At 45.2% G+C, this 23370-nt stretch overlaps 2 protein-coding genes across 3 annotated transcripts in view; one reads left to right on the top strand and one right to left on the bottom strand.

Annotated features, from left to right (window-relative positions):
- The first annotated feature begins 2269 nt into the window (after positions 1–2269).
- Positions 2270–7303, top strand: LOC134460592 (uncharacterized). The gene is made up of 6 exons (XM_063212968.1): positions 2270–2279; positions 2914–3630; positions 3807–4311; positions 4697–4817; positions 5355–6102; positions 6916–7303. The coding sequence occupies exons 1-6, from the start codon at positions 2270–2272 to the stop codon at positions 7155–7157; spliced, it is 2343 nt and encodes a 780-aa protein (XP_063069038.1). The 3' UTR covers positions 7158–7303.
- Positions 7304–10283: 2980 nt separating this feature from the next.
- The window catches only part of LOC134461389 (uncharacterized), a 38746-nt gene continuing 25659 nt past the window's right edge, over positions 10284–23370 (bottom strand). For both annotated transcript variants that reach the window (XM_063214300.1, XM_063214299.1), the window contains 6 exons: positions 21439–21587; positions 18733–18935; positions 17805–17914; positions 16476–16617; positions 13444–15406; positions 10284–11393 (listed from right to left, as the gene is read on the bottom strand). In XM_063214300.1, coding sequence (XP_063070370.1) covers positions 11250–11393; positions 13444–15406; positions 16476–16617; positions 17805–17914; positions 18733–18935; positions 21439–21587 — 2711 coding nt within the window. In that variant the 3' untranslated portion in view covers positions 10284–11249. The remainder of the gene's footprint in view (positions 11394–13443; positions 15407–16475; positions 16618–17804; positions 17915–18732; positions 18936–21438; positions 21588–23370) is intronic.

Genomic DNA, 23370 nt, shown 5'->3' with positions numbered 1-23370 from the left:
TGGTCGCTATGGAAACGTCAAAAGTCGTCTTCTTCTCTGGGATTCTTGGAGCGTGGGAGAAATGGCACAAACTCGACAGTGACATCTAGCGGATTGGAAAGATTTTGGCCTAACGACTCGCGCTCTACTATTAACTCTTTAGATGCCATCCATTTTTTTCAAAGCATACTCCAACAGTGCTAGAGCATTTTCAGCATTTCAGTGTTTTCTTTTTTCCCAAAACCCACAGGATATTGAATTGAATGCCTATGTCAACACCACATCTTGAAAATAAATCACACCATTAGCGCCATATACATCAAGTCAGTTCACCCTATTCAGACTGGGCTTTTTTGGCATTCCTGGGCCTGGGGGGGGGCTCTTTTGACCCCCCCCCCCCCTCATAACTCATGAACGGAATACGGTATGACCACCAAACTTTGGGGAGATGATCTACATATGGACATCTATTAATGACATCATTTTTGTGTCATTATCTATCTCATTATCTATGCCCAAAATCTCGCCATAATGTATTTTCCATCAAATTTAGGTAATGCGCTTAAATTTTAATGATTATATGCTTCAGACCACTTTAATGCTCACAAAGTTGTCTGATGCTAATGGAAATAACAAAAAAATATGAAAAAGGAACAATAATGAGACTTAGATCAGTGATTTTCGGTCAGACATACCCGTCAGAAAACCGTTGCCATGGCAACGTCAAAAATGATAAACGAAATCTTTTGGTACTAAACTGTAGCCAACAAAATTGTAGGAAAAGTCACCAAGTTTCGTAGTCATAGCTTAAGTCGTTAAGGAATTATACGACATCAAAGTTGGTGCGGGCACTTTTAGCCCCCCCCCCAGTCTGGATAGGGTTAAAAGCTTGGCTGTCGTCAGATTTGATTACATAAAATAAAGCTGACACATGTCCTAGGTAGATGAAAATAGACCATTTAACTAGGCTTAACAAATCCATTGCCATTGACCTGTATGACCTGTTATTTGCCTGCCATTCATTTGGTCCATTATTCCCCCTCTGTGTAGGCCTACAATTACAGTGAGAGATGAAACACTTCAAAGAGAAAGTGCCCGTGTACAAAAACTAAGGCAGCCATCTGATTGTTCACTTAGGCCCTATAGCAGAGGTGGGCAATCTTGGGGCACCATTGAGGGCTGCCCCCTTGCACGGGTGGGGCATAAATGCAATTTCACAATGTGCAGTGATCACTTTTGTGCTGTGTGGAGGGCTGTGTCACAATGACAATGGGGAAGTTGGAGTTTCCCAAATGGGCTTTCACTTTACTTCACTTAGGCCCCTGGGCCGCATGCGGCCCGCAGAGCCATTTCATGTGGCCCGCAGAGCCTTTACAAGACATACCAGTAGCTTAACATACAAAATGCTCACGCAACACTCTTAAAATGACTATACGCAGGGGGTTGTAAGTTATACAGTAGACTAGTGTATTGTACATACATTTCAGTACAATTTTCAGGAATTAACTGGCAAAAAAGTTATGCCAGCTTACATTATTAAACGTACAGTGTGTATTGGCAGGCAAGTTTCCTGCGAGATCTGGCCCTTCAACCAATGTTGTAAACCCAATGTGGCCTTGGGGCCAAAATAATTGCCCACCCCTTCAGCATAGCCTACAACACTCATAATTGAGTCTGATTATTGTTGCACAGTCTATGCTCTCAGAGCTTTTGCTTTTCTTGGGTATTTCTTGAGATTTTGCTTTTGAATAGCTGCCAGCACACTCGTTATAGTCATTTCAAGAAAATAGAATGTCTCTTTAAGACTGTGAATGTGGGTGAGCCTCTCTGTGTACTTTGCACTGTGCGGCTGCAATGATTATGACTAAGGGCATGTAAATGCAGCGTGGTAAGTCTATGTAAATAAACGTCAACAAAAGAGTGAAATCAAATATGAGATCAGTCAACTCTGGCTTTTCATTGTGAAAAAGTGGGGAATGGCGGTGGAAGTTGATAAAGATGGAAGGTAAGCTGTTCATTATCAGTTTGTTGTTCTTGATAGTCAATGTTTTCTTGGTTATCTCTACTAAGACTAGTCCCTTATGGCAGGGAGTAGAAGCCTAAGGATTTTAGTATGATTTTGTAAGATTTAGAACAGTAGGGTTACTTTCTATAGGCTAATTTAAAAAATCTGTCTACATTCCCTGTATCCCTGTTCCCCATAATGCATGCCGTACCTCCTGTGACACGCTGTAATAGTCATTGAAAAGTTAACTACCTTAGTACTACACTTATGTCCTGACACAGGGCAATGGACACAGGTAATGGACTTGGTCTTTGCCATTCTGGTGACAGCAAATGTACAACGTTGTGTCTTAACGCAATGTTTCTCAACCTTTTTTAGGCAAGGCACGCTTTCAATTCATGAAAAATCTCAAGGCACACCCCAAACCAACAAGCCATAACTTGCTATTGCATCCGATACCACACAAGCTTAGAAAAGTAACACATTTGGAGACGTTCGAAGGTGCAGCTTTATCTCAGACAGGCTATGTGTAGGCCATGGGGTGATCTAAATTTACTTTATTGTGCATAAATGGTGGATGAAAGATTCCACTGGCTAAGCCTTCATTTATTAATTTGGACAAATATGTATTATATTACATTATTTATATATTTATTTATCTCAATTCCCTAAACCGTCAGCCGCGACACCCTTGAGGGGGGCATGCAGCACCCCGTTTGAGAAACACTGTCTTAACGTGTTAATGTTTATGTCCTATTTCTTTCAACCTGTTACAGAATGGGTTTATGCCAGTGATTATCATGATGGCTAGCTTTACTTAACTGACTTTTCTGGTTATCTTTGAGAATTGTCACCATATGTGCAGGTCTACATGTAATAACATTATCATTTATGGCTGTTATTATTGCTTCTCATTTCCATATCACCAGATCATCACCGGGGACAGAAGGAGCTAAGGGTCGTCCTGCTGGGGTGGGACAGCTCAGAGAACAGCTTAGTCGGCAACGCCATTCTTGGCCACGAGGCGTTTTGTGACACAGAGAGAGGCACTGAGGCGTGTTTGCTTAGGCAGGGCACTGGCTTGGATGGAGCCCTGCAGCTCACGGTGGTCAACACGCCACAGAGCTGGCTTCACTACTCTGTCCATGACCCTGCTTTCCTGGAGAACAGGATGGCCACGGCGGCCTCTTTGTGCCCACCAGGTCCTCATGTCTTGCTCCTGGTGGTTCCTGTGAGCTCCCTGCCCAAGGAAGAGTCCACGCTCGAGGCAGCTCTCGTCCTGCTCAGTGATGTTCTGTGGAGACACATGATGGTGGTGTTCACCGCTGCGGAAAAGCTAACAGTGTCAAGGATAGACTCTATCGCTAAGGAGTACGGGTGCCTTCAAAGCACGCTTGAAAAGTGTGACCATAGATACCATTGTCTAAACACCAGCCAGCAGCCCCAAGGCAGAGACGGTGAGGTCCAGGAACTTCTGAGGAACATGAAGGCAATGGCTGAAGGAGAGCAGACTGGTGGACATGCCCTCTGTATTGACAGTATGTTACAGGAGTCTGAAAGGAGGACCATGAAAAACAACGAAAGGGCAAAAGAAAGGCTGGCAGAGGTGCAGAAAAGATATCAGACACATAAACTTTTGCAGGCTGGTAAGATAGGCATATTAAATAGTTTTCCTTCTTGCAATCATCCCAATTTAATCAGTTCTTCATCAACCAACATTTCTTTGCACCCAAAAATGATTGCAAAGTCATGTCTGTGTCCTAAGAGCATATGAGATGCATGCACAGTATAATTTTACAAATCCTTAATGTTCTTATTTCAGGCAGTCCAAGTCCAATGCGGCACATAAGGGCTTTGATGCTGGGAGTCAGAGAGGCAGGCAAGAGCACCGTGGGGAATGTCATTTTTGGGCACGACGTGTTTCAGTCTGGGGAAGCCACTCAGTGCCGTGTGGAAGAGGGTGGCGAGGTGGTTGGGAAGCACCTGACACTGGTGGACACTCCAGGATGGACCAGAACATGCTGCTCCACTCTGAACCAACAACCATCTGCAAAGCGGATTGCATCATCATCATCGATCACCGAATATGGTGATGCCATTCAGCCAGAATTTGATGTGTTTCTCTTGGTCATCCGCTGCAGTGAGGCTTTCACTGACACGGACAAACGTCTGCTGCTGGAGCACGTGAGGCGGTGGGGCAACAGGGATGTTTGGCAGAGGAGCATCGTGCTGTTCACCTGGGGCGACAGGCTCGGAGGGACGCCGGTGGAGCAGCACATCCAGAGATGGCCGGCCCTGGTGTGGCTGGTGGAGAAGTGTGGGAACAGGTCAGAGATGTTAGAGGTGGAAAAGAAAAAGAAAAGTAAGGAAAGTAAAGTAAAAAAGGAAAAAGCCACAGTTTCCTTCCAACACAGGTGACTTCACTGAGTAACTGGTCTAAAATTAATAGACCAGGAGGCCTGTTGTACAGTATCAGCTGATTCTGAGCTGGTTGGATCAAATTTCAGTTTTTGGTTGTTGTTTGTTTTCGTTTTTTTCTGAGTTTTTTTTTTTTTTTTTTTTCGGTAATACTATTTTTTCACAGATCATTGTTACACTATATCTTCTTGGGTACGGAGGAATAACTGGTGCTACAAATGTAAAAACCATCTAGTGTGCTTTTATCATGAATTGGCTTTTACTTTACCTCTGCTTTTGACACCTCTGGGACAGGTACCACGTACTGGACAACGTGTCACGGACGTGCAGCTGCAAGGTGAAGGAGCTGCTGGAGGTGATGGATGAGGTCAGTGTGATCAACGACAGCCATCTCCTGCTTCAGATGCTTCTGCAGGTACAGTACCAGTAGGCCTGGGCAATGTATGGACAAAATGTTGACTGTACTCTCTCTCTCTCTCTCTCTCTCTCTCTCTCCCCAATATCTTTTTTTTACAAACCACAATCGACAACGTTAATTTCACCACCTTTTGCTTCAGATGCTGCTGGGAAGTAAAACGTATTTATAACTATTGATTTTTATTTTATTTTAATATTTATAATAACCTTTATTGGGATCTCCTCTTCTATGTTGACGGATGATCATGATTAGGACTGGACAGAAGAATTCTTACAGTGACAGGACTTGGCAGAATCACATGTGGTAGTGTCAGTGAGAGAGTAATTTATGGGTAGTGTGCATTACAGGAACAGTGCATGGACACAAACATTGAATAGAACATTGAATAGGAATACCCAGCCTGAGGAAAAAGTTAGCAAAATCAATACTAGAAACAGTGATCATAAACAACAATTAGTAGCCATGCATTTTTATTGATTTACAGGTTTATTTTAAATGATTTCCCTCCTTATTCAACTATGGTAATACATGCAGGCCCAGAGGGAAAAGAAGAGACAACGCTCCAAGGTGAAGGAACTCCAGAAGACAGTGAAGGATCTTCAGAGGGACTACCAACAGCTAGAAGAAACACTTCACACTTATGAGAAGGGGGAAAAGCTGATGAGAGAGAAGCAACAAAGACTCCAAGACATCGTTCAAAGCTGCGAGGAGAGAGAAAAGCTGTTGACAGAAGAGCAGCAGAGCCTGCAAGAAACTCTTCAAAGCTACAAAGAGAGGGATACGCTGTTGAGAGAAGAGCACCACAGACTCCTAGAAACTCTTCGGAGCCATGAGGACAGGGAACATCTCACGACAGAAACGCAGAAGCTGCTAGAGGAAAGACTGACAGAGTCTGAAATGGAAAAGAAGAAGCTTCAAGATGAGTTAGAGCAGTTGAGCCAGATGGGCCATGAGCAGGACAGACTGATTGACCAGATGAGAAGAGAACAAATGACACTGGCAGAGGACATTGTGTACCAGCAACACGAGCCAAGAGATCACACACTTAGGCCGCCTGATCAAAACACAATTGAAAGTGTCAGAAGCGGTATGAAAGGTGAGCTGCTGGACAGTAGGAATCAATGGCAAATCCCGTCGAAGGATATCCACCTGGTTAGTAATAGTAAAAATAATAGAGGACCAGACAGTGAAGAAATTGACACCAGAACGGAGGACATGAACAGGAGTGAAAACAGCCAAAGGACTGAACCCGCCTTTGTGTATGTCGAGTTGGATTGTTCTGGTAAGTGTTTAGGCAGATTAGGAACATTACTCAATAATAAGCCATAATACATTTAAGGGCTCATACGTACACTGGCATGTATGTTATGTTATGCATGATCTACAATAGAGTATTCATCAGCATGGCATAGTCATGCTGACACTTTTATCCAATGTTTCTTACTTTTCTTGAGTTGAGCACTTTGCTCCTCTTGGATGCATGGGCCCTTGATGAACAACCTTCATTTTACTTTGTTTATAGCTTTCTGTTCAAGCTCCATTTATGGTCTTTATCCAAAGGGGCATGCAGTTAATACAGGTCATTGGTTACCCTGTCCTGCAATTCTCTGATACAAAGATCATCTGTCTGACCACTAGGGCCTGGCTGCCTGCCAATAAACTATGGAAAGTAATTCTAACTTATCATCTACACATCTGGTTGTTGATTCAGTCTTAAAAAAACAAGCTTAACTTTCCCAAGTTCCCAACCCACCCACCTCCCCCCCCCCCCGCCCCCCAAGTTGAACCACCGCGAGTTATCATTTCCACATTTGGTTGTAAATTATTTATGAATTATTAAGTAGCTGCACTATTTGACTATGTTTTCCAGTGCCTGAGAGGGACACACATCCTTCTAAGCCACTACTCAAGGAGCACCCCAAGTTATCATTTACGCTTTTGATTGTTATTAGTTATGCTCATTTGTCAAACTTGTTTTTTTGTTTTAGAGTGCCTCAGAAGGTCCAATCACCTATTGAGCCTGTTATCAGTCATACATTTGGTTGTTAATTATGTCTTGAATACTAAGTAGCCACACTTGTTTTGTGTTTTCCAGTGCCTCAGAAGGTTGAAGAACCTCCTCAGCCCGTCTCCCAGCATCACCCAGAGCAGCAGGAGATCCAGGCTGTGGCGAGGGGTCAGGGCAACTGGTTGGAGGGGGCGGCTATCGGAGCCATGATTGGCTCCCTGAAGGGCCTGCACAGGGGGCCACGGGCTGCTGTCGTTGAGACGGCGATGGGGGCTACTCTCGGGGCCCTGTTGCACATCCTCTACCTCCGAACCAAAGGCAAGCTTTGAGACAAACACAGAATGGGATCAAACCAGCAACCAAAGACATAAGCATAAATAGCTGCAGTATTAGACGGCATACCGTTACACATGGACTTGATACTTTTATCCAAAGCTATGCCTCTTTTCCATTGCCGGTTTTCTGGTAGGCCTACAGCTCGACAAAATGCGACTCGGCCGGCACTTTTTGCTCTTCAAATAGGCACAACACAGCTCAATCGTAGAGCAAAGTGGCGGCCGAGTCACGCTGTGTCGAGCTGTAGGCCTACCAGAAAACCGGCAGTGGAAAAGAGGCATTAGCTAGGTACACAGGGTATTGGTTACAGTCCGTGGAGCAATAATGTGAGGTTCATTGCCAAGCTGAACGGCACTTCAGCCGTGGGTTAGGGCTCTGCGGAGCTCCCACATTCTTCCTATTGGTGAAAGAGTTGAGCCTGCAGTCTCTTGATCACAAGACCAGCTCCCCAAGCACGAGTCATTCCTGCACAATAACATAGATAAGTACATAGCTGCAAGTAACCGTAGAGATAAGTACATTATGTGATAAGGACTTGTGTGTGGTGTCACAGTACAGTTGGGCTGGCCCAGACTAGAAACTGTTGGGAGAATATCTTGCAAGAAAGTCTCATTGACAGAATGCAGTAATACAATATTGGTACGTAAGAAGGGGTTCTAATTAAATAGGCCTTATTCAAAAACCAGATACCATGTTTACAAAACTAAGATTTTATTTAATCTCTGTATTTCATCACTGTGCTGTAATGCTTGTGGAAACACTTTTATAGCACTGACATACCGTATTGATGGTTTGTTTTTAGTCTCAGTGCATTGTTGTTTACTCTGTACTGTTGTCTTGCTGACAATCAGAAAAAAAAACCCATCATTATTCTGTGTGAAATCCGTCTCACTCTCTCTTTTACACATATAAGAAATTGCGGTAGCATTTGGTATGTGGGTCATTTATTAGTATCAGACGTCAGGTGGTAGAATAATGTCACTTCTGTGTGAATTCAAGAAACTAATTCATAATAGATCAGTCATGTCAGCCTACAAGCAATGGATATGCTCTTCATATAATCCAATCAGGGTTCCCACGGGTCATGGAATTTCTGGAATATCATGGAATTTCATAAATGTTTTTCCAGTCATGGAAAGTCATGGAATTTTACCATTTTACATGCACAGTCATGGAATATCATGGAATTTTCTTAACAGTTGTCCAAAAGCAAAAACTTTTTTGTTTGGTGTATAACATTGTTTCTTACTGGTTATACTACAATGCTTCGCCAGAGACAATGAAGTTTTGCGCTGTAATGTGCAACATTTTAGAATGCAATGAGCCCACTAAAGTCTGCGGTGGCTCAGTGTCGGCTCTAGGGGTGAAGATAATCTTCAGTTTTCACACTTAAAAAAACTTTTTAACATCATTTCTTTTTACCGAAATGGTCATGGAAATTCCGTTTTTTGGGTCTGGAAAGTCATGGAAAATCATGGAATTTTATGTCTGAATTAGAGTGGGAACCCTGATTCCAATAAAAACAAAAAAAAATCCTTTAATTCTCTCTCAAACAGTAGTGGTATTAGCTGTCGTTGTACCACCCTGACGTCTGCTGCTAAAAACATCAATGACCCATGTACACCTTTAATCACCTTTGATAAAGGACAAAAAAGTACATTTAATTGCACATACACTTTATTTTAAAATTAGATCAATAAGAAACATTGCAAACAGAAAGTTAAAGACAAACACATTGAAATGAATGGTCCAACAGGGCAAAATACAGCTGTATGGCACAGTATCCTAGTTGTAAGAAAATACTTTTTTCCTGCAGATCATGGTATGTATGGTAACAATACTGGGAGGTATTTATTTCTTTGTGTACAACATTTTATATACAGTCAATACAAGAGATGTATGTAGAAGCAGCATGTGTTGTATCCCCAAAATATTTTTGTGTTGTATTATTTTTTATTATTTAATCATACTTGTAAAAATACAATGCCATTATGGATTTGATTGTCTGTGAGAATACATTAAACATACATTTTAAAAGCAAACATAGGATTTAGTGGAAAAAAAGAAAATGAACACACATACACAAACTGTCCATTCATTCATCACATGTATGTCCAGTGTAGATCATCAAAAGTTTCACTCATCCCTGTGTAAACACTAACTTACAAACACATGCAGAGTTACCAACACACACACGCACGCACGCACACACACACACACACACACACACACACACACACACACACAAACACACACACACACACACACACACACACACACACACACACACACACACACACACACACACACACAAAGGCCTCATACATGAGAAAGGGTGGCCCATTCAGAAATAAACCTGTGCACTTATTCTAACACGAACAAATGTTGTCTGCCCCTTTCCTGAGTATACTAGTGCACAGCCTCTTCTCTGGGGTTCCAGCACTCCAAGTAGCTTTAGTGCCGGGGTGAGGAACCGTTTTCATTTACGGGGCCACTTCAAATTTTAGAAAGTCCTCCAAGGGCCGTACTGTGAACACAAACCAGGATTTCCCCCAGCACTTTAGGCCCATTTTAATTGTGGCCACCTTTACAACAGCCCCCTCTTTCACGAGGTCCCATGAAAATATAATTTAACTGTATAGTAAATGTCATTTCTAAGATTTCTTTACAAAAACTGTCATATTTCATGTGAAACTGCATGACATTAAAATTATATCGGGGGTCGGGTAAGATGGCCGGAAATGGCTCCCCACCCCTGCTTTAAAGGTACACTGTTCAAGATTTTTAGTTGTTTATTTCCAGAATTCATGTACCTATTTACTAATGTTTTTCATGAATAATTACCACCACCATCAAATTAAAGTATTCATTATGAGTGGAAAAGTTGCACTTTTCATACATGAAAAGGGGGATCCTCTTCATGGTCCGCCATTTTGAATTTCCAAAAATAGCCATTTTTAGCTGCAAAATGAATCTACTTCGACCATACTAGAAAATATTTGTTTATTACTTAGTAAACTTTCATGTAAAGATCAAATTTGGCAATAGGCAGCCCAGTTTCAATGAGCAGTATAGTTGCAGTACCTTTTTTGACCATTTCCTGCACAGTGTCCCTTTAATGCATTGGTTCTCGAAGTGTGTGATCCATGGATTGACTAGTGATCTGCTAACATCCCAAATGGTCTGTGAGAAAATGGCCTGTGTATGAAATATTGTTCTTCCACCTTCAAGATGTTCTACACGAATCTGCTGTTGCACCGTCTTTCATTACCTGCCATTGTCCTGTTGTATTGACCAGATGGGGTCCATGGTCTGAAAAATGCTCAGAAACTTCAAGGTTTAATGACTAGCCCAGCCAATTGAACTGAGTTGTAAACCTACTAAAAGAACAGTCGTATGACGCCATTTTTCTCTGCAAAAAACGACGCCACAGAAGTCCCTTCAAACTGACTTTGATCTCAAACACTTTGTCAGAGTTACGGTAACACACCCAGATAAGTGCCTGCGCCTGAATTCTGGAAGACCTCCAACCTCCAACACATAAAATAAACAGAAATGTAAAAAGTGATGTTCACAGATTAAGTCCAAGATTGCTGAATAGCTCTGTATAAAGTGGTTGGTTTTTGGACCGAAATTTCGTTGAATACCAAGAGGCAACCACAAAAACAGGGCTTCGCCTTGCGGCTTGTTTTTCCAGTGCTGTGGCAGAGATAGAAGATAAGCACGGTGAAGGTAAACAGCACCCCCCGTGCCAACACACCTCCTGCCTGTGCTTGCGTACAAACTGAGCATCAGTCTCAAACGTCCACCCACTGACCCACGCAGAGTTGTAAACATACAGTATCAGTTGATATAGTTCCATTTGGTTACACGTGAGGACAACAAAGACAGACAGACAGACAGACAGACAGACAGACAGACAGACACACGCGCACGCACACACACACACACACACACACACACACACACACACACACACACACACACACACACACACACACACACACACACACACACAAAATGTCCATTTCATTTGCAGTCGCTCCTGCTGCACTGCTCCTCCTTCATGTGACCAACCGGCCGTGTCAGAGGAAGAAGCCTGTGGTCTGTGGGTCACTAAAGCTGGGTAACGTCTCTGGATGCAGCCCCATATCGCCAGGCACCACCAGGCCATGACCGTTGGTTGCAACGCTGCCCACTGGATGGGTGGCACTGGATAAACAGCCATTCTGCAATGAATATTGAGAATAAAAAAATACAAATGACAAAAAAACAATATATAGGAATACAAACACATAGACACACATTGTACATATAAAAAATATACATATAGATTTTTCCTTTAAATGGTACAGTACAAAATAGAGTAATGTCAATGAGTTTACTGTGTAAATAAAAATACAAATTGAAATAATAAAGAATTTCTAATGTTTTAGATTTTTTTTTCTTTCAAATATTTTGCTGACAAAAATGAAAGAGAATTTATACAGACAAGTGCATACATATATGCATACTATACTATATACAGAATATGTACAGATACAAGTGCAGATGTACACAGCATATTCTGATGAGTTGAATGTTATTCTACATCACACCACAAGGTGGAGACACCAGACAGGGATGCCACAATACATGACCCGTACTGAAAACATAGAGGGTTTTGCCATTATAGCAAATTTCCAATGGTGCGAACATGGGAATATTCTGATTCTGGAAAATGCTGATTTGCAAAGAGGGTTTCAGAGGGTGATAAAATATAATCACCAAATGCATGATAGCAAGTCATATTTTCTATTTATTTTTAATTACTCCTCGTTTTGTATTGCTTCAATCAACAATGAATGCTCAATTTCATTGTAAGTGTTACAATGACAAATAAAATATATTCTATTCTATTCTATTCTATTCAATTCAGTTAACCTTTGTTGACTTATCCCATTTTGATCTTCATGGTATGCCTTACATCAGTTATGCAAATGATTAACTCTGTGTTCAGGATCAAGATAACATTTGAACATTTGAAGAGGACATAGATCCGTGACCTCACATCAAAATATGCTCCAAAATACACAAAGCAATCCATCTCATTCTCTCTCTCATTCTCTCTCTCTCTCTCTCTCTCTCTCTCTCTCTCTCTCTCTCTCTCTCTCTCTCTCTCTCTCTCTCTCTCTCTCTCAATCTATCCATCCACCCCCTTTTATTAGGCAATGGGTAGCGGCACAAAATGTTTTAGGTCAGTGGGAGAGGAGAATACGTGCCCAGCTGAGCTTTGTTGTTTTTTCTCCCCTCTCAGTTTGGACCACTGACCCTGAACAAAAAACAAACAGAGCAGAGAAAAGATGGGGAGCGACAGACGAGTGCAGTGCATGCTAAAAAGAGAGAGTGAGGGAGTGATACAGAGGGGAGAGAGAGAGAGAGAGAGAGAGAGAGAGAGAGAGAGAGAGAGAGAGAGAGAGAGAGAGAGAGAGAGAGAGAGAGAGAAGGGACATGAATGGTCATTGAGATTCAACTGCAATCCCACACACACAATCTTCCTGGCCTCCATTCAGACCCTGAGTAAACCAGGTCTCCATACATGGCCCATGTTGTTCTTTGGGGCATGAAGTCATCTCGGCCATTCCACCGCCTCAAATCCCCTCAAATTAGTGCCGTGGCCAAGAGGTCACTCTGAATGCTGGCCGAGACAATTGGGCTGTGTGGCGCAACACTGACACACACAACTTGGCCCTGTTTGCGACGTGCTATTATTAATACCCGTATGTGGCTACATACAGGACAATGCATTTTGCCTGTAGCGTCTCTGGAAGCGCAAAGACAATCCATGGTTACGGCCTATAAACACTACAAAATTCCAAAAGCATATTCCCATTCATTGGTGTAATGTCTTCTGAGTAACCCTACTAAAACACTTACACCTTTATATACATATTTCATGTTTGAACCCTTTTCAGGAGTGTGGGTTTACATGCTGTTGTATATTGATATATACTGTATTTTTTATACCTCTTAAACTTCTCTCGTAAAACTGTTTTTTTCCCTTTATTTTGTTGACAGGACAGTGGAGGAGAGACAGGAAATGAGTGGGGAGAGAAAGATGGGGAAGAATCGGCAAATGACCCGGGCGGGTCGGAATCAAACCCGGGTCACCAGCATAGTAACCCAGTGCCCTACCGTTAGGCCACGACAGGGCCTAATCTGAAATATTAAACCCTTCTGCAAAGATTAAAATGAGCTATGAAAAGGAGCTGAAAAGAAAAAAAAATTACGGGTTCCTACCTTGTGCTGTGCTTGCTGTGCTTGCTGCATAAGTTCTGAGGTAAACAGTCCACAGGACTCCAGTTGGGAGAGCTGTCTATAGGCCGGCCCCGTTCCTAGAATCTGATTGGACAGACTGGACAGAACCTGGGCCAGCTGCTCCTGGCCCTTCGGAACAGCCGCGTGGTAAGCCGCGATAGAATCCATCGTGTTCTGATGAATCCCATTCCCTCCCAACATTCCGTCGCCGTTGACAGTGACCGGCACGTCCACCACGCAGTAATTGGTGCCGGAGTTCGTGGGGCAGGCCGACAGTGCTGGCCCGTCACAGAGGCAGGGGCCGGTGTTGTTCAACACGTCCCCCTGGCCGCTCTGGTTGAAATGGCGCCAGTGGTCTTTGGCGGTGAAGGGGATGGAGTTAGCAGTTGACTGTATTGTGCTGGTGACAGTGCTGTCCTTCTGGCCATTGTGGCATGGAGGTTGATGCTGAGGGTAGTGGTTCACCTGTGGGTGCTGCTGCTGCTGTGGCAAGGGGAAGTGGTGGTAGTGAAGGGGTGGGCAGCCATTGGTCCCGAGCTGTGAGGTCTTTTGGTGGTGGTGGCTCTCCAAAAACGTTTGTCCGGGCATGGGTCGAGGCTGAGCTGTCCCCATACAGCCCACATTGTTACCCATCATATGAGGCCGTGAGCAGTATCCGTTGGACCCGGGTGGCAGTCTTTGCAGCACCTGTTCGATGTCCTTGCTCTCCACCACAACTGGGTGGCTGTTGTGCTGCTGCTGCTGCTGCTGCTGCTGACCCCACGAGTTCACGCCTGCCGATGTCGGAGGAGCTGATTTCAACGTAAGATTCTGCTGCATCTGCTGCGAAAGCGCCAGTATCGGAGGCCGACCAAGCGGCGGCCTCGGATCAAGGTACTGGGCGTTTGCACCAGCGTCTTGGCTGCCACAAGTTCCCGGCACCTGGGTTGCCATCGCTGTCGTCTGAGGAGCCGGGAGGGTGGGCAAAGAGGAAGTGTTGGTGGTGGTGGTGGTGGTGGTGATGGGGGTGGGACCCCCTAGCAGAGCCCCCAACGATGGACCTCCCACCTCCATCCCCATCCCCATCTCCTCCGTCTCCACCTCGGCCCGGTGCTCCAGGGACTCGTGGATGTAGGAGAGGATCTCGTCGCTGGTGAGCAGCTCGTCCAGGCTGGGCACGTGCTCAGGGTCCAGCTCCACGCGGATCATCCTCTCGTCCAGCAGCAAGAGCTCCAGGTCCTCCGCGCTCAGCCCCAGCCCTTCCAGAGCACTGAACAGCTCCCCGTTCGAGCAGCCGCCGCCATCTCTGCCACCACCCCCTGCTTCCCCCACGGACACTGACACCGACGGCACTCCGTCGCTCCCTAGTGTCAGCGAGTCCAGAGTGGCCAGCAGGGGGTCGAAGCTCTTCCCATTCTCGTGCGGCGGGGAGATGAGCGCTGGCACCTTGTCTCCATTGCTGCCTGTCTCTCCGTCCCAGCGCTCGAACGCCTCCGAGCACTGGGCCGCCAGTATGCTATCGGCAAACTGGTTGTGGTGGTGGTGATGGTGGCTGTTGTTGTGGTGGTGGTGATGGTTGTGGTGATGTCCCTTCAGCTCCCCCAGCAGGTGGGCCGGCAGGGACAACTTGGGCTCGGCGGCGGCCGGCTGACTGATGTACACCGACCCGTCCTGGCTCATGATGGCCCCCAGCAAGGAGTTGGGATCCAGGCCGTCCGGGGGGGTCTGGTGGTGCTTGTCCTTGTCCGCCGCGGGTGCGCCGTTCTGGGCCTTGCCGTCGTGCGTGCCCTCGCCGGTGCCGCTGCTACTGCTACCACCACCACCACCACCGCTACCGCTGCCTGGGTGGCCGTCGGCGAAGCCTGGTATGGGGTGACTGCTGTGGTAGAGGAGGGCCTCCCCCGTGGTGAAGGTGAAGGGCATGTGCTGCGACCGCTTGCGCAGATGTTCGCCTCCCTCCTCGTCCCTGCGGGGGCACAAACCAAGGGAACCACAGGAATTCATAAACAACACTGCTGCTGTGCTGACCGAATGGAGCTAACGGCTGTTCAAACAAACGTGAACTGTGTGCACCGTAGAAGCAACCTGTGATGCGTAATTACACATGCATGTACTGTATGTTATGTTATGGTACACGGCTGTCCCAGCTGTGTGCTCTCACTAGTGATATATGTTTTTTGCATGCGTCTGTATTTCCCTCATTGATTGTGTATTAGAACTAGTTGCACTGGTAGCACTCAATAACAGATCAACCTCAATCCTTTCAATCAATTCTTCCACCTGAAACAGGCTTTTAACGTCAGTAGCTAAAAAGGGAAGAGAAGTGTGTCTTCAAAAATGTACAGATGGTCATCGATCGGGTACTAATGCACCATACCAGGAATGGGCAACTTGTGCATGTGGAAGCAGGCTCGAGTCCGACCTGGCTGGGTCATTCCCTAACCCAGGGGTGGGGAACCTATGTCTCGAGGGCCGTTTGCGGCCGTTTACGGTCCACTGTGGACGTTTATGGCCCTCGGATGAATTTGAAGTGTCCCTTCGAATGAAAAAGGTTCCCCACCCCTGCCCTAACCCTACCACATCTCTCACTTGCAATGGCGTGCAAAGTTTTTTTTTGGGGGGGGGGGCAGGTGCTCAAGGTCAGGCGGGAGGCATGTGGAGGTTCCAGTTGCCTGACCAGGCTACAGAGGCTACGTACGTATATCTTATTACATATATCAGGGCATTATTGTCACACACTTTGGTCACACACTTTTTTTCGTCAAGCATTTGTAATGATAATGTCAACATGGACCAAAGTACTGTACATTGTGACAGAAAACAAAAAAAAATAAACAACTATCATTTTTTGTCCTAGCTAGGGTAAAGGGGCAGGTGCTTTAGCACGCCTATGACCACTTGCCTCCTGTATCTCTTTGCTACGCGATCTCAAATGAAGGCACAAAAAGCCCCCAAACATTCAAATTAAATTAAAAAATAATAATTTTAAATATAAATTAATTTAAATTAATAATAAAATAAAACAAAGGACTTACAGAAGAGGTCTTTGGGTGGCGATGATGTAGTCAGGCCTGCCGTTCTTGTACACCAGGCGTGCGTTGGCCTGCACCCACTTCCAGCGGTTCTCCTTGGTGAGCAGCCGAAAGACTGTCAGCCCACTCTCCCCTGTCTTTATCACTGCAATCACAAGGACAAACCTCAGAGTGCATACACACACAACATGCATCACACATACCCATCTCTGTCCTGATGTGAAATAGTCAATGGGTCATTTGCTGGGAATATGGATTACCGGTGATAATACATATTTTCTGCATCTCTTCATTTGTATTTTGTCCAAAGGATGCCTATACTAATGTTTCAGATTCAGAGGATAACAAACACATGCATCTAAACCTGTTCAAACATATATCATCATCATACATCAACATAGTGCTTTTAGTGTTATATTGAGTTGTCGTGTTCTCTCTATACTTAGAAAAGGGACATCTACTGCAGTCAAATTCTTTGTGTACATAGGTGCACATGGCCATTAAACTGCACAATAATCTGATTCTGGTTCAAAATACTTGGAGTATGTCGCTGCAATCATTTCTCTACCGTAATCGCAAGGCCTTACTGATTGAGACCCTATTTTGCTTGTGTATACTCAGCTTCTGCTAGCGTGGACTCCTACTGGGACTGTTATTATCTGAGGACAACAACAACAGCGCACTGATAGGGTCTATGGCAGCATGCCCTAAGTCGATCCTCCAGCTACTCTGCAGCTTTACTCAATCTGTCCCACATAATCCAAAGGGATTATTCCGGAAAGCCTGCCCGATGCTGTGGGCAGTGCCTACCGACCCTGTTGACACAAATAATAATACGCAAAGGCCTCTGCAGCCAGCGCAAACGAGCCTGCACGAGCAACCAAGACACTACGTCTCTGTCCTTCCCCATTCCTGCTTCTCAGCCTCCACCTCTAAGATCCTAACCTCTAATTGCTGGTGGCTATAAATATACAATACATTTCTGATTTTTTTTTTTTACTGACCATGTTTGTGAACACTTCCCTAACAATCCATCAGGATTCCTGTAAGATTTTTGTAGTGCCTATCCTCCAAAATACTGTATGACTCATAGATGAGATGAAAAAAAACAAAGCAAGATGCTTTGCTACAAGCAGAGACTGCAGGAGCACCTAAGGATATTACAACTGAAGGACATTGGACTAAACTCATATCACTGGGAACAGTAGTCCAAATACTACAGTATCCTCAAAGTTTCAACATTATAGTAAATGATGCACACCACTATACCACTTACTTCTCTAATATGAGTTAGGACATGGCTACACTGTATAAAAGTAGCACTGTACTTACTGCGTATGTGGTTCTCAGCGCAATGAAGCATGTCCGCTGCATGGATGAACTGATAGCCAGAGCCTCGAACCCTGAGCTCTGCCTCCGTGTAACCCAGCACTATCTTGCCCCTGGAGGAGAGGACGGACGATGGAGAGGCAAAGATCACAGCACAGGAATCAGGAACAGATGACATCGGAAGCATAGGTAGCAGGCATTTTACTATTCATCCATACAAATATGTAGGACTACTACCAAAACAATGACATATGAATGAATATTTGTAAGTTTAGATGACAGTATTATGTTGATAAGATAGCACGCAATAAAACCAATAGAGACACAGACAACACAAGCAGAGAAGGATAATACATTTAAAATGGTAGAGATGTAGGTTAATTTTGACAGTTTCAGGAGTAGACAACAGTGATATTATTTCATTAAGAAGAGTGTTACGTAACTTTAGCTAGTTGACCTTTGGATCCCACCCTTATCAGTCGTGGCTCAGTGGTTAGAGCACTGGGTTGGCAACCCAAGGGTTCCCGGTTCAATGCCCGACCGAACCATGGCTGAAGTGCCCTTGAGCAAGGCACCTAACCCCCACACTGCTCCCCGGGCGCCGCTCAGCAGGCAGCCCACTGCTACGGACTAGTGTGTGTACTTCACTGTGATTCACTAGTCCAAATGGGATAAATGCAGAGAAATAATTTCCCCTACGGGACCAAAAATTGGCTCCAATTGGCTTCATTGGCATTGGCATTGGTAAGGGGGCGTGTCCTACACCCATGGCTGAAGTGGCCTTGAGCAAAGTATGAGTAAGCTCCAGGAACTAAAACCAATAATCTAGTAGTACGTGTACAGTAAGTCATTTGGACAAAAGTGTCAGCTTGTGAGTGTAATGCAATGTGATGTAATGCCGAAGACACAGGGCCTAGGGAGAGAAGCTCACTTTGCATCGCAGGCCATGGGGGTGAAGTCCAGCTTGTGCTTGGTGCGGAAGATCATGTTCTTGGTGCGGATCTCCAGGATGGAGGGGGACTGCAGGGGAGTGGCGATGGCAAACAGGGCCAGCTCCGGTGGGGCCTTCGCTCCGTTCAGCCCGTGGTGGCTCTGGCCATGGAGGAATTTCAGTCTTCCCTGAAGGCTGAGAGCCTGGGGATATGGGAAATGTACGAGTTTCTTAGCATTATGATTGTGTGCATATGTTGACATACACTTCATATAAATGTGTGAAAAGGTATTGTTGAGTGCGACGTGTGTGTGTGTGTGTGTGTGTGTGTGTGTGTGTGTGTGTGTGTGTGTGTGTGTGTGTGTGTGTGTGTGTGTGTGTGTGTGTGTGTGTGTATGTGTGTGTGTGTGCGCGCGGGCACACGCGCTACAACTACTCTCCATAAAGCGTCACTGACTACCAAAAGCCAAACGAATCCAGCTGTCATTGGAAGCAGTTATGAGACTGTATGCTGATATCCACGTCTTAAAATAGCATAAAACATTGCTCAAAAGCAATATGCACTTGTCAATGCATAACACAATGTGAAAAGGTATTTAAGTTCTAAGATCAATACAGCAATCTGTGCTCAGCTCAATGTCATAAACTGTCTGACAGTAGTATTGTAGCATGTGTGAAAAAATGACTTTGGATGAGCAGCAGGCATTGGAAATACCGTGTGTGTGTGTGTGTGTGTGTGTGTGTGTGTGTGTGTGTGTGTGTGTGTGTGTGTGTGTGTGTGTGTGTGTGTGTGTGTGTGTGTGTGTGTGTGTGTGTGTGTGTGTGTGTGTGTGTGTGTGTGTGTGTGTGTGTGTGTGAGGGGTGTAAATCACACCCTTCATGGCAATTCGATTCGATATCTATTTTTAGGCCAACGATTTGATTATTTCCGATACTTAAGAATGCTCCACGATACGATTCATTCTGTGTGTGTGTGTGTCAGGGGCGGAGTGGCCCACCTTTTCCCACCGGGAGAATTTTCCCCTTGGCGGCCCTCTTTAAAAAAAACAACAACAAAAACAAAGCGAACAACATGGTTTTCTAACCAAAAAGACAAAAGCCACGAAATCTGCAGTCGTACTACATGTGGACATTAGTGTTGTCAAAATATCAACCTGAAGTGGAGAATTGTAGCCTACACCTTGATGAAATGCACAGCCAGTGGTGTAGTCTACGTAAAACGCAGGTATACGCACCCATTTCAAAATTTCAGGGATTACAGTATACCCACTTAAAATTGATTGATCCATTATTTACAATAGCACAAATATATACAGTAGACTACACACATCAAAAAATGCTCAAATATACAGTATACCCACTTCAAAAAGTAGACTACACCACTGGAGCCATCATCACAGTCCAAAGCATTCACAGGCCTACTAGGTTAGGCTACATCACGCTACTGTTCCATGCAAATGTGCACTCTGTCATTTTGACAGTTTGAAATTGAAATATCGTTTAAGGAAGACAGGATGAGCATGGGCACAAAGTTTTGAGTGTGGGGATTTTTAGAAGAGTAGGCTTACAAAATATAGTATAGTAGCCTATAGCTTACAAAAAGTCTGTCTACATTGTGCAATAGACCCACCATGCAGCAAATAAGCCAAACCTAGCTACTTCAAACCACAACCATAAGTCAACAAAATGTATAACCAAACGGTGTAGGCCTACCTTAAAACGCTGTCTTCGTCGCAGCAAATGTCTTTGTTTCTTGCAATCACTCTACTTTAATCCACAGCTTAGCCTACACACCCAGCACTGGTCACATCAGAATCTTGTGTGGTAATTATTTTGTTCCATTTCTTCAGACATAGGCTACATCCTTAATGTACCACATATAAATATATGTATGATAATAATATTATTTCGACTATAAGGAGATATACTGGTAGGTCTAACAAATCAAAACAAAACCCATTGCTTCTGTTAGGTGCAGTTATCTTCCTTACCACTTGGTGGAGTCTGTTCGTAACCCAAGTCAATAACCACAGAGCAAGTGAATCTGGACTGGAAAGACTGTAAACTGTAACAGTCGTGTGGAAATCGGAAAATAAATCATAATTTATTAATATTTCCATCCTTTGGTAACCAATATACATTTCACAGGTTCTTCAGATACTGAAAACGAAACTGTGTTACTAAGATCTTGTAAACTTCCGCGATCTACGGTGTATGAAAATTATCAGTAGAGAAGGGGTGTGGCCAATTTACTGTTTGACACCGTCAGTGAGGTATTTCCGTCTGGTATACGGTATAAATACTGGCTAGTCAGCTGAGATGTAACACAGGGAAGAGGAAAGTGGGAGCTCAGTACTCATATGAGAAATATCTATACTTCAGGGCCGGCAAAGGACGTGGTGCGGCTGCAATATTACATTTCACGGCCGCGGCCCACCGGGACAAGTCCCCGATCTCCCGACGGCCACTCCGCGCCTGCGTGTGTGTGCATGCATGCGTGTGTGTGTGTGCATGCACGTGTGCAGGGAAGCTGACAAGGGGGGGCAAATGGTCACTTGCCCTGGGCCCAGAGAGATAGGGGGCCCAGAATTGAGTTTTCATTACATTGTATGTATTGGATGGGGGGGGCCTTTCAGATGACTTTGCCCTGGGCCCAGCAAAAGCTGTCAGCGGCCCTGCATGCGTGCATGCGTGTGTGTCTCTTACCATAAAGCCGGAGGAGTTGTCCAGGAGGCAGCGGAAGCGGCAGACGAAGCTCCTCTCCAGGAAGGAGGAGTTCTCTGGGGGCAACTGCTCCGGGTGGCAGGGCTGGCTGCTGCTGCTACTGACCAATGAGGAGCCACCTCCACTGCCATCTGTAAGGCAAAGGGGATGGAGGCCAAGGGTAAGGATTATGCCAGGGACACATACTCACAAAATTTACAAAGAGAGGCGAAATTTGCCATGCATTTGCCATGCGAAGGCAAGCGAGCTGGACAAAGTGAAGAAAAAAATATTCGGCCAAGTTTAGAACTGTATTATGCAAATGGGGAGCAAATTACGCCCGCGGCGGCTAATCAAATCAACAACATGATTGTTTTATTCGATTTGATTCGCCGCACTGACCTGTTACTCGTTGAGCTGTCAGAATGGAATACTGGATTTTGCCTCACTTTGCTTTACATTAGATTAGTGTTTCTAAACAAGGGCTCTACAACCCCCCAGGTGGCATTAGAGAGTCCTTGAGGAGCGTTGAAAACGAGACACAATGATGAATGAGCATCTCCATTAAAAACACTTGATGAGATGTAGCCTAATAATATTTGACAGCACACCTGAATAGCCTATAAAAGAAGCATACATGAAAAGATTATTGTTGTTATGGTGCTGTTTTCATCATCTTTATCATGATGATGTTAGGTGAAGGGGGAGGGGGGTGCAGGTGTGCGAGGTGGGGTTGGCGTTGGCAGGCTTATGATATGGTTCGTGATGAAGTCATTTATTTAAAAAGGTTGAGGACCACTGGGTTAGATGGTGAGGTTTGTGGATTGTTGGTATGGAGGAGGGGGAGGATGGGATTGTGGGATTGGGGCTATTGGGAGGGAAAGTGGAAAACAGCGATCCTAGCGGTTACGTTCCAAACACCAGGGTGATCCTATTGAAACTCCCTGTAGCGAAGAAGAAGCGAGGCCCAGGGGAGTAGACTTGGCACTGGGACCTTGAACCCAGAACCTTTGTAGTAAACCGAGGCTCTGACCGCTACACCAAAGAGCCAGGGCTCGTTGCATGTTAGTCAGAACACACACCACAACCCTAGTGATGGTCATCCATCACATTGCCTTCCGCCTTCGGGAAGCGGCACCCGTGCGCTTCACACACTCATGGTGTCCCTCACGCAACTGCCCATCATGCTTCTCCCATCCAGTGTGCCCCATCATCAATGCTTCACCTATCACTGAGGTCCCTCACACGGGGGTCACCAATCCTGGGGGTCCCTCACATGGAATTACGGCTCACACACCATGGGTACGCTTCCGATGGCCTCACGGTACCATCCCACTTCTGACACCATTTGTAGCGAATGGGAGTAAGTGAGTAAGTTGCCCAGCTGGGACTCGAACCCAGACCAGAACCCAGGGTAGTAAACCGGGGATCTGACCGCTACACCAAAGAGCCAGGCTCGTTGGCATGTTAGTCAGAACACACCCACAACCCTAGTGATGGTCACTCCATCACACTGCCTTCCCCTTCGGGAAGCGCACCTGTGCGCTTCACACACTCATGGTGTCCCTCACGCAACTGCCCATCATGCTTCTCCCATCCAGTGTGCCCCATCATCAATGCTTCACCCATCACTGGGGTCCCTCGCACCGGGGTCACCAATCCTGGGGGTCCCTCACATGGAATTACGGCTCACACACAATGGGTACGCTTCCGATGGCCTCACGGTACCATCCCACTTCTGACACCATTTGTAGCGAAGGGGAGTAGAGTTGCCCAGCTGGGACTTGAACCCAGACCTTCTGGGGTAGTAAACGGGGCTCTGACCGCTACACCAATCATTGGCATGTTAGTCAGAACACACCCACAACCCTAGTGATGGTCACTCCATCACATTGCCTTCCCCTTCGGGAAGCGCACCCGTGCGCTTCACACACT

Source organism: Engraulis encrasicolus, chromosome 13 (genome assembly GCF_034702125.1).
Source record: "Engraulis encrasicolus isolate BLACKSEA-1 chromosome 13, IST_EnEncr_1.0, whole genome shotgun sequence".
NCBI lineage: Eukaryota > Metazoa > Chordata > Actinopteri > Clupeiformes > Engraulidae > Engraulis > Engraulis encrasicolus.
The sequence above is the reverse complement of the archived record's forward strand: the minus strand, read 5'-3'. Positions and strand labels throughout refer to the sequence as shown.

What these genes read in the sequence shown, in the direction of transcription:
- LOC134460592 (XM_063212968.1), top strand. An exon ending in ACATAAACTTTTGCAGGCTG is followed by an intron (nt 3,631 to 3,806) that starts GTAAGATAGGCA and finishes TTCTTATTTCAG; the next exon opens with GCAGTCCAAGTCCAATGCGG. An exon ending in GTGGAGAAGTGTGGGAACAG is followed by an intron (nt 4,312 to 4,696) that starts GTCAGAGATGTT and finishes CCTCTGGGACAG; the next exon opens with GTACCACGTACTGGACAACG.